Genomic DNA, 17,670 nt, shown 5'->3' with positions numbered 1-17,670 from the left:
CTTTATAAGATGCGGAGCGACACCTGTAATATAGACCACTACCAGTGGGCTCTCGTGTAAATGGATGTTTTGAATGCACTGAGGAAATACACATACGAATGCGTCAACGTGCAAATGTAAGCAACTATTTTACAGTGCCCTACATTAGAACATACCACCAACATACCAATAAGATTAAATAGATAAAAAATAAATAAACAAATGAATGATTAAATGCATATTTTCATATATGTACGATTTTGTGTATGCATAAAAATTCCAGCGTACGTGTGTGTATGTCCACTAACAGTCGCCACCAGAGAGGGATTATTCGTAACTGATCCTACTTTGCAGTGGGGTATGAGATAAATGATGGAGGTTGCCATGCATTCTACTTCTGGATAGCCAACAAGCACCATTAATCACATACTGATGACACGTGTGTGTGTGTGTGTGTGTGTGTGTGGTGTGTGTGTGTGTGTGTGTGTGTGTGTGTGTGTGTGTGTGTGTGTCGGTACGCCAATATATGTGTATATGCTCAATGAACGTAGAATCCTGCCCCTTAATACTAATATAATCTTTTTGACAATTTTACTCTTTCTTTTATGATTCTGTGTCTGTAATTTACGGTGTGCGTGTGTTGTGTGTAGGCGAATGTGTGTGTATCTGTACACTTGCGTGACTGTGTGTTCGTGATCGGGAATGCACACCCTACCCGTAAACCAAAATCTAATCTTCCTTTCTTAGATTGTATTCTCTATATTTTATCACTTACGTCATACTTTATACACCCACGGATAGTCGTTAGCCGGTCATAACCAAGATTCAGCAGGCAGGGACAACATGCCTATGACATTTCAGTTTATCTACTGGGACATCCCCTTCTTTATGCACTACCTGATGTGAAACAAATTGCACAGACTCATGCAATACAGTTAGATGCACAAAATCCTACCCATAAAGGACAGTTTCAGGATGACTCGAAACAATCGTCGTACTGAATAAAGACTAGTACCAAATCTATCTTCCGTCCTCCATCAAATATTACTATCGCAACTAACACTACGGAATTCCTGAAATAGATCCAGCGGAAATATAATCCAATCGTGGATGACACCAGGTAGCCCAAGTAGTCACTACACACATTTTTTTTCTCTCCCTGTTTCTTTCTGTGTTCCTTTCTGTGGAAGAGCGTACGCTCGAAACGTTAAAGACTTTTTCAATTCCCGAGCGTTATACTAATACCTCTCTTTGTTTTCTACACCACCTATCTTCGTCTGTTGTTTTTCGTGAATTCTCCCTATATATATATATATATATATATATATATATATATATATATATATATATATATATATATATATATAGTGTAATAAATAAAATATATGCATACATACAAACATATATGTACGTACCTACATCTACATATATATATACATGCATATATAAATATATATACGTAAGTACAGGACACCACAAAAAGACGTAGAACTCAACAGAAACGAAAACGGAAAAGCCATTTTTTTACAAAAGAAAGACAGAGACACGGAATATGACGAGAACGAAAACGGGAAAACATTATTTACAACAGAAAAACAAGGTACAGGACAAGCTACACAAGGAAAATCCCCAATCATCAGCTGTCGCTAGTAGACTTAAGCGTGTTTCGAAGGCAAGACAGGACACGACTCGTCAATACTGGGCCTTCCTGCGAGAGAATTAAAATAAAATAACCTCGCAGAGGGGTAAAACAAGCACGAAGAAAAATGTAACAAAACAGGACGTAACAATAAAACTGCACAATAAAATACAAGATAAAAATACATGTACAAGAAAATACAAAACGAGAAATAAAATACAATGCGAGAAATCAAAATAAACAAGAAAACAAACGCGAAAAACAAAAGAAAAGACCTTTGTTCTGGCTGGGACGGAAGAGGTTCTGGCAAGCGCATGGAAACATGACTTTACGGTTTGAAAGCAGCGTGCAAAAGGATTAGCAGTGACAAAAGTGAGGAGGAGTGAGAGAGAGAGAGAGATAGAGGAAGACACGCGGCTGAGAGAGAGATGAGGAAGAGGGTGAGAGAGGGGGGAAGGTAAAGCAAAGGGAGAGAATTTCGCGTCATAATTATATTATAAAACAATACTGGGAGGATAAGAAACGGAACGAAGCGAAGAATCGAACGAACCAGACGCGAAGCGCTGTCAGACAATAGTGTAATAAATAAAATATATGCATACATACAAACATATATGTACGTACCTACATCTACATGTATATATACATGCATATATAAATATATATACGTAAGTACAGGACACCACAAAAAGACGTAGAACTCAACAGAAACGAAAACGGAAAAGCCATTTTTTTTACAAAAGAAAGACAGAGACGCGGAATATGACGAGAACGAAAACGGGACAAACATTATTTACAACAGAAAAACAAGGTACAGGACAAGCTACACAAGGAAAATCCCCAATCATCAGCTGTCGCTAGTAGACTTAAGCGTGATTCGAAGGCAAGACAGGACATGACTCGTCAATACTAGGCCTTCCTGCGAGAGAATTAAAATAAAATAACCTCGCAGAGGGGTAAGACAAGCACGAAAAAATGTAACAAAAACAGGACGTAACAATAAAACTGCACAATAAAATACAAGGTAAAATGCAAGTACAAGAAGAAGAAAAAAAATATATATATATAATAAATATTAGGGAATAAATCCAAACTTACAGGGAAAAATCAGATTTAGCTTTGAATCCAAATTTATATCAAAATATTATATTATATTAAATTAGAGATAAAACCACTATTAGGCAAATCATACAATGAAAAACTTAAGCCAATACATAAGATTATTTAATTTATATTATTTAAATATATAACAAAATTATTTAAAAAAATATAATTAATATAACACTCCGATCGTTTCATGGCTGTTAATTTCTTTAAATTTTCGAGTTACAGTCATTCATCAGGTGGTTTAAATATTTAACTTGGCGAGGTTTAATCAATGAAACGATCGTAGTGTTATATTAATTATATTTTTTTAATAATTTTGTTATATATTTAAATAATATAAATTAAATAATCTTATGTATTGGCTTAAGTTTTTCATTGTATGATTTGCCTAATAGTGGTTTTATCTCTAATTTAATATAATATATATATATATATATATATATACTAGCAGTATCGCCCGGCGTTGCTCGGGTTTGTAAGGGAAATAACTATATAAGCATTTTTAGAGAGTTACTTCCCTTATAGATGCCAATTCGGGCTTTCTTAGCCATTTCTGTTTTGGTGTCTTCAAGCCATGAAGTCGTTGTTCTAAAAGAACGCTGGTCTCCTTGACAACGCTTTACGAGGTTGATTTCCTTACACTCCCTTCCCCACAGCTTCACGAGGGAGGGAAGAAGGGGGAGAAGCAAACAGGTGCAGGTGTGACCATGGACGCCAACTCCGCCGCCATCGACACACGAAAAATTATGCATTAAAATGGAATAAAAAGTGATGTTAAATTATTTCGTAGACTCATCGTAGACGCGCGCTAATACTCAGACGGGCTCGATATGAATCACGACTATAAGATACCCGAATTTGGTTAAACTGCACCGCAAAATGTGGGAGTAGTTAGGAATCTAAATCGAAGGGGACAGACACTCACACAACTACAGTTTTATATATATATATATATATATATATATAATATATATATATATATTATATATATATATATATATATATATATATATATATATATATGTATATATATATATATATATATATATATATATATATATATATATATATATATATGTATATATATATATATATGTATATATATTATATATATAATATATATAATATATATATATATATATATATATATATATATATATATATGTATATATATATATAATATATATATATATATATATATATATATATATATGTATATATATATATATATATGTATATATATATATATATATATAAATGTATGTCGAGACGCAATGGCCTAGTGGTTAGGGCAGCGGACTCGCGGTCGTAAGATCGCGGTTTCGATTCCCAGACCGCGCGTCGTGAGTGTTTATTGAGCGAAAGCACCTAAAGCTCCACAATCCTCCGACAGGGGGTGGTGGCGATCCCTACTGTACTCTTTCGCCACAACTTTCTCTCACTCTTTCTTCTGTTGGCCTGCTCGCTTAGCCAGCGGGGTGGCGTCATTTGAAGGCTAAAACAATGCGAATCGCATTGTGACCACCGATGTGTAACAACATCTGATGGCCTGGTCGGTCACGGTCACGGTGATATATATATATATATAGGGGGAAAAGAAAACATTTTCTTTGCCAATATGCTGGAAAATGGACGCTAAATCGTCTAAACACATAAAATACCAGGTGTTGAAGCGAAGAAAGCAAGCTAACAGAAATTCATAAAAATATAGTTATCTTCGAATCGGTTCTGATTTCTGGATTAATTCAAAAAGGATTTTTTCCTTCATCAGTGAGGAACACGAAATAAAAATAAATGAAATACTTAGACACATCCATTTGGATATATTTAGGGTACTTAAATGTATTAATGACTTTGCATCTGCCTTTCCGTGGGCATTTCTAATTATTTCATTTATTTTCATTTTGTGTTCCTCGCTGATGAAGGGAAAATCCTTTTTTGGATTAATCCAGAAATCGAAACCGATTCGGTGATAACTATATTTTTATCATTTCTGTTGGGTTGCTTTCCTCGTTTCGACACATGTTGTAATAACATAAGTGAAATATTTTATGTGGTTAGACAATTTAGCGGCTATTTTTCAGCATATTGGCAAATGAAAAAAATTTCTTTTTGCATTTATAATTTTCACCTTCAAACGTATTTTTCATATGCCGGCCACTGATACACACGCACACACACACACACACACACACACACACACACACACACACAATCACATACATACACATCCGTATACACACATGTATATAGATATATATGCATGTGCATGTGTGCGTGCGATGCGAGTGTGTGCGCGTACGTGCGTGCGCGCGTGTGAGTTGATAGACTGAGGTAAATTAGTGACAGAAAAAATACAACTTTACTCTCGTCTCTGACAATTTCAATATTTGAATTTAATTTGAGCTCATAACCTTAACAGACTGATTCGTAAGTTATGTTGACAAAATTCCAGAGCCTTTGCTTTTAATACTATTTTGACATTTTTTTCTCTAATATTATTTTACAAGACTAGACTTTAAATGGTTTCACTGTTGAACACACTTATATTCCTGTTGTTAAAAATTTAGTTCTGGGATACTAATTTTTATTTGGGCATTCGTCATCTATTATTGCAAATGGCTGATGCTGAATTTCGTGAGTGCAGTGAGGCAAACATAAACTGTACAGAAACTTCCATACACTAACGGGGCTAGGAACTTTTCACCCCATTGTACATTCACCCATTCAGTCATACATACATACATACATACATACATACATACATACATACATACATACATACATACATACATACATACATACATACATACATACAAACATACATACATACATACATACATACATACATACATACATACATACATACATACATACATACATACAAACATACATACATACATACAAACATACATACAGGTATAAATAACGTGTTTCCAATGGCCGGATAACTGAAGAGATAGCGGCGTGAATTTCCACCTTGGCATCCGAAACTCTGAGTTTTATCCTGGCTACCGAATAATTGTCACATATTACATTTACACATATTACATTGTGTATATCAAATATACACATATAAATAATTATATATTAATATTTTTATGTTATAATAATACAATTTCATAAAACAATTTCACTTTAAACTGAAGGAATACTCAGTACATTTGATAGAGAACAAATTCATTATTTAGAATTTCGTCCTTGAATGTAAGAATGTGATAGAATCATTGGTACAAAATAGGAAGGTTTTGTTGTTATTTCTGTATGTGGTGCAATATTTTCCAAATAATGTTAAATGCAATACACCTTCGTGTAGTAACAATATTTGAAAGCTCTATCCTCATCTGTGTCACGCTGAATCTCTCTCTGAGAACTACATTAACGATATACGTGTTTGTGGAGTGCTCAACCACTCACACGTTTATTTCACGAGCAGGATGTTCTGCTGGTCAGGTTAACTGGAACTATTGTCGTCGAAACTGACAGAATGCCAGAGAGCGAAACCGTAAAAAGACAGAGAAAGACAGGTAGAGATAAATGTGGCGATCTAAAGGGTCAGTTATTCCTTGTAACAACTTACGCTTTTTTTATTACTGTTTAACAAAATGTTGTCCTTGGGATTTTGATTGATTCTAGTTTCAGCTTATGAGCTGTGGCCATGCTGGGGCACCGCCATTTTCGGATAAATATTTCGGATAACAAATCTTTTTTTTTTCTCGAGGACGCACCGTTTCAAGGCCTCAGCATGGCCACAGTCTCAAGGCTGACACACGTGGAAGAATAAAAGAATAAAAGGAATGCTTACGCACGTACACATTCATTTATATAGTACTTATGTGTGTGTGTATGCATTCTTCTATAGCATGCGACCACATGGCTTCCAAACATATAGAATCAGCCAACTGGGATCTAAGTCACATATAGCACATATTGAAAATAGGGGAACCCCGATAATGTTTCCATGCGGTACAAATTCCGAACTAAAGGAGTATAACAGCGGAAACGAAAGAATAGGGAATAGAATAATGGGATTTAGATGGGGAATTAAGGACATAAATTTTTTATACTTTGAACTCCTTTAAATTGTGGGGTTTTTTTTTTTTGCTTCAGCAGTAAAGCAAAGTATAGGTTTGTATAGGATAAAATACCATTGAGAACCATATTATTTAGTTATTTATCAAATCTTTAACCTCCTGACTAAATCAATGAACATAAAGTGATAATCAATTTTGAAATATTGAATCAATTTTCAGAGAAAAGTTACTTCCGTTATATCACAAACCAACTTCATTTTTATCTTACATGATAGAATTCAAACTGGAATTCATGAACAGCGATTATTTTATATATTTTTATTGAAAAAATATTAAAAAGTTTGTACACATCGATATAAAGATACAAAGATGGTAAAGACAAGATTAGACATGAAATGTTATACTGGAAAGCGTCAAAAATTTGTGGATGCTACAGTAAACTTTCTCTTTTTTTTTTCAAAGTTCTTCAGCCTCAAGAGAGCAATGACTGAGGGAGTGAGTGTGTGTGTGTGTGTGTATGTGTGTGTGTGTGTTTTGCGAAAGGAATTTCTCTCAGAAACTTCTTTCGTAGAAAACAAAATATTGAATATTTGTGGAAAATGAAAAACAAAAGCGCAAAATATTCAAATTGATCCTTCACAACAGTGACATTTATTTATATAAACGAATATTTTGTTATGATTAATGTCATGTAATGCTTGTATTACTGTGAAAGCAGATGAATTTTGACAGTATTTTCACACTTACAAATGCTTTTTTTGTGTGTCCTCTCGCTTAAAACACCGACACACACACATACATACACACAAACACACACACACAAGCAAAGAGACGCCTACATGCACACGCGCATACATACACATTCATACAGGTCAAGAAAAAGTATATGCTGCAGATACAAAGAAGCAGAAATGGATCAATAACCAGACTGTGTACATATGCACATGCTTATATATGAGTGATTGGCATAACCGAATATAATCAGTTGTCACTGCCCTTGTGAATGTGTGTGCTTGTATTTACGACTCAATTTACATCTGTAAGTTTTAAGTTTCATTGCTTCCAACTTTTATTTTCTCAACCTATAGAAGCTTCTTTCTATCCAGATTTAATTTTACATACACTTATATAGAATATGAGCCATTTCGATTTATGTATACGCACACACACATATATATGTATATCTAATATATGCCTATCAATATTATGTGTATATATATATATATATATATATATATATATAATCAAAATAAGCAACAAGGATATCCAAAGGTAGTGTAGCACAAACGTTTCTTGCTACTTCATTTAATTAAACAATGTATTACATCAGTTTTAAAATGTAGAGCACTCTTCAGCCACATATAGAATTTTTAAAATTAAATTAACAATGTTCATTTTTATACTTATTCCATTTGCCAACATTTCAAAGAGAGTAGGTATATAGACAGAGAGGTCTGTAATGTTGGCAAATGGAATAAGTATAAAAATGAACATTGTCAATTTAATTTTTAAAATTCTATATGTGACTGAAGAGTGCTCTACATTTTAAAACTGATGTAATACATTGTTTAATTAAATGAAGTAGCATGAAACGTTGTACTACACTACCTTTGGATATCCTTGTTGCTTATTTTGATTATAATCACCCCATTTGATTTATATGGATGACACCATACCAAATTCTGGTGCCTTTAACTTAAGTACCATATTCATCTGAATCTAAATTTTTGCTGAACTATATATATATATATATATATATATATAAGCATGAATGCATGCATTCAATGATATTACTAAGATTCGGTTTTCAAGAAGTACCTGTGCAGATAAATAATTTTCGGTGGGTGTAACTTGCACTGCATTACCCTCACCTATTGGCTCAAGATGATTTTCACCGCTGTGACATAAGAATTGACAAAACCGGGGACTACCAAGGCCTTAGGTTTTACTTTGGAGATTTCTTTCTCTAATGTAGATTAGCATCCCGGCAGTATTTGAACTCAGAACGCACAGACGGATGAAATGCCCACGCCAAGCTAACGATTCTTTTCTACTTTCGGCACAAGTCTCAAAATTTCTGGGGAGGGAGCCAGTCGATAAGATCGATCCACTACGCTACTGGTACTTAATTTATCAAACCCGAAAAGATGAAAGGCAAAGTCGACCTCGGCGGAATTTGAACTCAGAACGTAAAAACAGACGAAATACCTATTTCTTTACTACCCACAAGGGGCTAAAGACAGAGGGGACAAACAAGGACAGTCAAACGGATTGTCGATTACATCGACCTCGGTGCGTAACTGGTACTTAATTTATCGACCCTGAAAGGATGAAAGGCAAAGTCGACCTCGGTGGAATTTGAACTCAATACGTAGCGGCAGACGAAATACGGCTACGCATTTCGCCCGGCGTGCTAACGTTTCTGCCAGCTCGCCTCATTAAACATTTATTGTATGTATTTAAATTTTATTTATAATGTCATATGGATTATCGGTGTATTTATTCTTTTATTCTTTCACTTGTTTCAGATCATTTGACTGCAGCAATGCTGGAGCACCTCCTTAAAGAGTTTTAGTCGAAGAAATCGACCCTAGGACTTTTTCAAAGCCTAGTACTTACTCTTACCATTCTCTTTGGCTGAACCGCTATGTTCGAGCACGTAAACTCATCAATATTGGTTGTCAAGCGATGGTGGGGTGACAAACACAAACACAAAGAAACGTTCACAGAGATATATGCATAATATATATATAAGACGGGCTTCCTTCAGTTTCCGTCAACCAAATCCATTCACAAATCTTTCATCGGCCCGAGGTTATAGTAGAAGACACTCGCACAAGGTGTCACGCAGTAGGACTGAACCTAGATCTATGTTTTTAGGCAGTAAGCTTCTTACCACACAGCTACGCCTGCGCCTGTATGTCAATGTTGTAAATACATGTACTTCTGCGAATCTTATTCTTTGAATTACAATACGTCCTGTTATTTCACTGCAGTGTCACTTTCTTCTAATAATTATATATTTAGCTCAGACAAAGCCTCGTTCTTAAGAAATTAAAGGTAATGCGTTGACCCCGCGATGAAGAAGACAGAGAGTGCATGTTCTACAATAGTTATGGTTGGGAGCAAGTCATATTTGTGTAATTAGATACGAGGATTTTGTGTAGATTTTTGGTGAAGCCACTCACCGAATGTGATGAATGGGTAATTATAATACATTCGCCGAATGTAACACCATCATCTGGGCCTTTATTTACCGACCAGGTCTATAGTGTTATGGTATTACTTCATTTCCCATAGCAGGTTCAGGCAAATCAGAAAGCAACACCGAATTTCGTTACTCTTCTTTTGATTGAGGTATTGATATACATATATTTTTCTCGTTCAAACTCTAATCATAATTATTTCAGGAAAAACATGTGGTATCTTCTGCTTTTAAGCAGTTTATGTATAGCGAACGCACAACTAAAACCGGAAGGTAAGTAAATTTTATGCTCCTATGTATTCCCCCATACAAGCATTAATTTATGTACAGAGTATAAAGTCAAGTTGCTATTTAGCGTAGAAACTTCATACATATATGTCGTCATACCTATATCTCCTCAATGTCCAATTGTATATCTGTCATCCGTTTATAAACAAGTTTCACTTATTCACAAGTTGTCATTACTATGTGCGTGTTATATACTGTCTTGTTACTCTTTTGTTTACATTGTGCCCATAAATATTTCACATATTTCATTTGCTTACTTATTTCTGCACTAGGAAAAATAAAAGCAAACGAAAAAACATATGTATACAGACATAGAAAATTAAAAACACATAAGAGGAACGCGATATTACACCAAGAAACACAAACACAAGCTACATAACATAACAAACACCAGAAAAGTAAAATATTGGTGGGTTAATATGCTATTACTAAGACCAAAGTCTTGTAACGAAAATTTTCTCACAAATTCGTAAAAAGCTGTAAAAAGTGAATTACATCCAGTGCGTGTATTTTAATTTATTAGACAAACTAATTCCAACAAAATCGGCACTTACAATACAGTCTCCTATAAAACACATTACAAATCAAATGCAATCACGAAATACACTCTTTTACTCTTTTACTCTTTTACTTGCTTCAATCATTTGACTGTAGCCAAGCTGGAGCACCGCTTTTAGTCGAGCAAATTGACCCCAGGACTTATTCTTTGTAAGCCTAGTAATTATTTTATCTGTCAGTTTTGCCGAACCAATAAGTTACGGGACGTAAACACACCAGCATCGGTTGTCAAGCGATGTGGGTGGATAAACACGGACACACAAACATATACACACACGTACACACACACACACACACACACACACACACACACACATATATATATATACATATATATTACGGGCTTCTTTCAGTTTCCGTCTACCAAATCCACTCACAAGGCTTCGGTCGGCCCGAGGCTATAGTAGGCCAAGGCGCCACGCAGTGGGACTGAACCCCAAACCATGTGGTTGGTAAGCAAGCTACTTTCCACACAGCCACTCCTACAAGAATCCAATATCCGTATTTGACAACTTCTGTTGAAATGGGCAGAAAAATTACATATAACGATTTAATGAAATATATGCATATATATGCATATATATATAAATATATATGTGTGTGTGTGTGTGTGTGTACATTTATGGCTACAGGACATCAACAACAGTAAACAACATTAAATAAGAAAACAAATGAGTTCAATACGCAAACAACGAGAGAGACAATTGGAAAACAGGACAAGTAATATAAAAAAAAAACGACCCTTCATCATTTGTTGGATGTCTATCTACTCATTTCGAGCACTGAACGACAATATATGCATTTATGCATATATATATAATATATATGTGTGTGTGTGTGTGTGTACATTTATGGCTACAGGACATCAACAACAGTAAACAACATTAAATAAGAAAACAAATGAGTTCAATACGCAAACAACGAGAGAGACAATTGGAAAACAGGACAAGTAATATAAAAAAAAAACGACCCTTCATCATTTGTTGGATGTCTATCTACTCATTTCGAGCACTGAACGACAATATATGCATTTATGCATATATATATATATATATATTATATATATATATATATATATATATATATATATATATATATATTACAGTAATCTCTCGCCATATCGCCGTTCATTATTTAAGCATGCAGTTTCTTATTTAAGTTTACATCGATTCCTCTGCGGTTTGTTTTGCATTTATAATAATATATATATATACAAATTATAAAAATAATAAAAAATTATACACTACAATACTGTTTCTATTTCACAGATTTTCACCTATCGCTAGGGTTCTTCAAAGGTAACACCCGAGATAGTCGTGTGATTATTGTATATGTGTATATGTGTATGTAGGTATATATGTTTGTATGCATATACTTTGGTAAGTTTCGGCCAGAATTGATACAGGCTATGTCTGCCTTACTATCAACACCTGGAAAAAATATACTTAGGGAACCATAGCACATTCGAATAAATAAAGAGTTATTATTTACAGAGATATGTTCTGCTGTAGGTGGTTTTCCTGGAATTTGTAAGAGATAGTCGTTCAGCACACTTTAGAATGTTATGAGATATTTTTCTTGTTCCCTTATGTATCTTGGTATGAAGTTTAAGAGAGCAGGGCTAGTTGATGTGAAATAGTTCTGTTTTAGCGTTATGATGTGACGCGTGCATGATTTTTGTAGAAGATAGTTGGAACGGGGTCCCACCCTTGATTGACGTTTTAAGCTGATGTCATCATCATTTGTGCAGAACTATTGGAGTATATACTACATCATAGAAATGATATAGTCTTCACGGCAGCGTTAGCGGGAACAAAGTTTGTATTCCTCTATACGATTACAATAATCAAGATCTGTCATGTGTATTTTCCTTGTGATTAGTCTGCAGGCAGCAGTATTCAAGATAAGGGCGGGCAAATATAGAGAAGAATAAGGGAGAATGGAAGGATAATGTAACAGCGTCTCTAGACTGAAAGGTCTTGAGGTTCCAGGAGCTCGCCCTGCGAGTAGTGTCGGATTTGCTGTTGATGTGGGTCCTCCAGAGGTGTTTGGTGTCACGAGGTTTTCGCTCGAGAGAAGAATGTATAATAGCTAAAGCGCAGTCTCTTTAAGGAGATGGATTAATTCAAATTTACTTTTGTTTAAGTGCATATTGTGTTTAACTGCCATCGGGTTATTATCGAGGTGAGCCAGTTGGAGATTTGTCCGCTCTCCTGCTCGGTCGACGACTTTCAGAATCTTAGTCATCCGCAAAAGTTCTAATATTGCAATTGATGAACGCCAATGATGCAATTGATATAAATAATGAAAAAAAAGTGGGCCAAATACAGTACCTTATGGGACTCCACTGATGACTCTTGCTGCGCTTGATCGAACATCATCTATCATCACACTCTTATATAGATAGATAGATACAGAAAGGAGCAGACAGACAGATATGCAGTTAGATAGATAGATAGATAGATAGAGAGAGAGAGAGAGAAAGAAAGAGAGAGAGATAGAGAGAGCGATAACAGAGTGAGAGGCGCGATATAAGAGAATAGTGGTGCTAGCGTGCAAATTTCTCTCCCTGATTCTACCTTGAAAACTCGAGCTGATTTCACTAATAATTATTATAATCGTGGGAGCAGTTAAACACCACAACTCTTCATTTACATCTCTCCTATAAAATGGAAATTTTACAGGAAGTCACTCGAAATTAATGTTTCATATGGGAATGTTGCAACTGTTCTTTTAGGATCTACGTAAACGCCCCTACATTGTAAGAGTTATCGATATTGAAATTCTTCCGGCAATTTACATTCTGCGTTCAAATACAGCCGAAATAAACTTTGTCCATCGACGTTTCGTTTCCGATAAAAATCAGTACAGGTTCAGTACTAAGGCCGTTTTAATCAACTTCCCCATTCCCAGCCAATTTCTGACCTTGTTCTAAAATTAGAAAGAATATTGGAATGAAATCATGTTAAGTATAAATAAATGGGTTTAAGCATAAAATTGTTATTTAAATGATATAATGAGACCCAACTCTTTATATTTTTGCAGTGATTAAAGCACCGTGTGATGTACCGAACAGTGTTAACCGGGTGGTTGGTAAGTATTTTTACATAATTAATCTTCATGAAGGCATATGACTCAGCGGTATGATCGTCAGCTCACAATCATGAGGTAATGAGTTCAATTCTCGGAACGGTCTGTGTTCAAGTTCTTGAGAAAGACACTATACTTCACATTGTTCCAGTTCCCTTTGCTGTTGAAATGAGATGCGACAGCACTTGCGCTAAACTGTATTGGCCTTTGCGTTTCCCTTGGATAACATCAGTGGAGTGGAAAGGAGAGGCTGTATGCATGGGCGACTGCTGATTTTCAGAAAAAAAATCTCACCTAGACTTGTGTTTCGGTAGATGACTTGCTAGGAGCAATCCCACGGTCTTTTAGTCTGCACCATATTTCTTTTTATCACTACATATTTAGCTCTCTTTTACTATGGAAGAAATTATATCTGTAATCTATAATCTATAAACCATGAAAACATGAATGGTTGTATGATTAAATGTAAATGACCAGTTAATGTGACCCAGCAAAATTAGAGATGAGGTATTTGAGATAATACTTTAACGAAGAATGATAGTATTCAAAATATATGCCTGTGCATAGTATACACATGAACATTACAATTTCAAAAATAATAATCACACAAATATATGCAACATATGAATATCTGTGTAATTATCATTTTTGAATTTGTAATATTCAAGTGTATACTATACACAGATATAAATACACTGATAAATGTATACATAGAAGAGTGTAGGCTGGAAACACCGAAGACTTTTCCATTCTTCCAGAGCGTTAAACTAATACACCTGTATGTTGTTCTTTCTTCTGTCTTCATCAAATATGCTAGCACCTATCCTCTCCAAGAGAAAGCGCCACTCTTCTCTTTAAGTGTTAAAACCCAAAAAGATGAGATTTTCTTGCACTTCGCAGATAAGCATTTTCCATGTACATATAGCTTCAGCAGAATATTTAATTGGCACACCCTGAGAATTTCCTTTAGCTGTGCACCCAATGTAAAAAATATTTTAGTAAGTTGGCCCATACTTGAGACAGAGGCCACTGTAATACAGAGACCGTTGCACAAGAGACATACGTAACAGCAGGTGGACCAAACTGGCAACCAAACGTGCGAAAGTACGTGGAAGCAACGGAAGGACCCTTCATAATCCGTTATTATAACCTCCTGGAGAGACGTAACGCCACAACCCTGCCAAGCACATATGGTCATTGAAAAAAGCGCCATCGAGTACAGCATACAGTGGAAAATTCCGGAAAAATGTAAAGCGTATTTCAATACCAGCAGACAGTGCGGGTTATGCGTGACCGAGAAAAGAGCGAATTCCTAGACATTTACCTGAATAGGAGAAGTGGAATTTTAAACCCTTGCCCACATAGAAGGAGGTATATTCTATCATAACTGTGAGCCCCATTATAAATATAATTACTGTTCCCCCAACTTCACCCCCCCCCAATACCTAGGAGTCCCTCAAAGAGTTCGACCAGAACGTAGACTAACTCACTCACATACACATAGACTAACATACACAACCCAGTAAAGAGGACAACTACTCAATAGTCTTTTTTCCAACATCCCCAATATAAACTCCCACACATATTGTATCCCTAGACACACCGCATGCATACATAAATTCCCCACAAATTTAAGTAAAACATAAAAGAAAGGAAACACAAACGAACACAGATGTATATGTCCTTCATTTCCGGAAAGGCTATACATATAAGTCGTTCACAATTTGTCGGACGACTAATTATTGAAATTCCTGTTCATCCTGATGAGGTGGGGGGTCATTCTCGAGATGCACCTTAACTCGTAATCGAACAGCGGCAGTTAACTCCCGAAGTATCCATAAATGTGCTTGACTTGATTTTTTGTGGAACTTTTTTACGCTCCTGGACTCCAACCTACATTGGTTTTATGAAATAAAATTTTTTAATACATTTCTAATTGAGGGGAGTAAGAACATTTTTTAGTCGATTGATATTTTATTTTAATTAGATTTTTATTCGCATGACACGCTTTAGAATTTTTAGTCTATTGTATACACCTTCTTGATAGGACGTTCTATATATTTGTATTTTTAATAGCATATATAATTTTACTTTCTGTGTTTTTATATATGTATTCGTTATATGTTAAAGGCGATGGTAATATTTATATATGGTCAAATGTATGGAAGCGTGGTGTTATATAAAGTCGTTGACTCGAATTTGATGTTTGTTGTCTAATCAATGTTTTTTTTTATCTTTGTCTCGATTTCTTTTGAGCACTTCTTTTTTGCAGTCTTATAAACCCTTTTGTCTCCATAATAAGAGGCAACAATTTTATCTTATCGTATACATACATACATACATACATACATACATACATACATACATACATACATACATACATACATATATATATATATATAATATATATATATATAAGAAAATAGTAAAGTGTGAAAAAACGACAGAAGGCTTAAATGTTTAAAAATATATATATTTGTGTCAAAATGTCTGGAGAATATTGGAAAAATTTTTTTCCTTTCCTTAAAATGACATAATTTTAAAATTTTAAAGAAATTACCGGTTTCGCGTGTAGCTTTTCAAATTTCTTGTGACGTTATGTTTATATTGTATGGAATTATCGTTGTTTTTATTTCCAGGAGATTTCTAAATAAGGGGAGGTAGTGAGTGATTTTTTCCGGTGTAGGGGAGATAATCGCTTAAAAAATTTTTTTTCCCATTTCCTTGTTAATTTCTCTGTGTCAGTATGTTCGGATGGTTGAGTCTGGGTTTGTACTTTTCAATGAAGAATGTTTCCTTGTTCAGTCTCATTTGTGTTGATGATCCGAAAGCACATTGGTAAAATGGGAAGATTAAAAATTGTGGCAGTAGTTGCTTTGCGCATTTCTCGATGTGCTCACTAAGAGGTATCATTCTATATTCTGGAATGCAATCTGTTGTCGATGCAGTGTGCATCTGCGCCTGAGTGATAGTCCCGTGGAACCCACGTGTCTTGGTGGCAGCCCGAGCATTTAATAACATAAATTATGTTTTCAGAGGCACAAGTAAAGTTAGATTTGATCTTAAATTTCTGTCCCTCTTTAAAGAAGAATTCTGATCCTTCCAATAGGTTAGGACATGTTGCACAGTTCGATCTACCACATTTTTAACTTTTGCATCCGTAATTTTAGAAGACAACTTTGGATTCTCACAAAGGCAAAATTGTCTTCTAAAATTACGGATGCAAAAGTTAAAAATGTGGTAGATCGAACTGTGCAACATGTCCTAACCTATTGGAAGGATCAGAATTCTTCTTTAAAGAGGGACAGAAATTTAAGATCAAATCTAACTTTACTTGTGCCTCTGAAAACATAATTTATGTTATTAAATGCTCGGGCTGCCACCAAGACTACGTGGGTTCCACGGGACTATCACTCAGGCGCAGATGCACACTGCATCGACAACAGATTGCATTCCCAGAATATAGAATGATACCTCTTAGTGAGCACATCGAGAAATGCGCAAAGCAACTACTGCCACAATTTTTAATCTTCCCATTTTACCAATGTGCTTTCGATCACAACACAATGAGACTGAACAAGGAACATTCTTCATTGAAAAGTACAAACCCAGACTCAACCATCCGAACATACTGACACAGAGAATTAACAAGGAAATGGGAAAAAAATTTTTTAAGCGATTATCTCCCCTACACCGGAAAAAATCACTCACTACCTCCCCTTATTTAGAAATCTCCTGGAAATAAAAACAACGATAATTCCATACATATA

General features: G+C 35.1%; 1 protein-coding gene across 1 annotated transcript in view; it reads left to right on the top strand.

Moving 5' to 3' along the window:
- Window positions 1-7,654: 7,654 nt before the first annotated feature.
- The window catches only part of LOC115232389, a 74,585-nt gene continuing 64,569 nt past the window's right edge, over window positions 7,655-17,670 (top strand). The window contains exons 1-3 of the mRNA XM_029802246.2: window positions 7,655-7,798; window positions 10,170-10,237; window positions 13,856-13,903. Coding sequence (XP_029658106.1) covers window positions 10,177-10,237; window positions 13,856-13,903 — 109 coding nt within the window. The 5' untranslated portion in view covers window positions 7,655-7,798; window positions 10,170-10,176. The remainder of the gene's footprint in view (window positions 7,799-10,169; window positions 10,238-13,855; window positions 13,904-17,670) is intronic.

Source organism: Octopus sinensis, linkage group LG2 (assembly GCF_006345805.1).
Source record: "Octopus sinensis linkage group LG2, ASM634580v1, whole genome shotgun sequence".
Taxonomy (NCBI): domain Eukaryota; kingdom Metazoa; phylum Mollusca; class Cephalopoda; order Octopoda; family Octopodidae; genus Octopus; species Octopus sinensis.
Note: the sequence above shows the minus strand (reverse complement) of the source record. Positions and strands in the feature narration are given on the sequence as shown.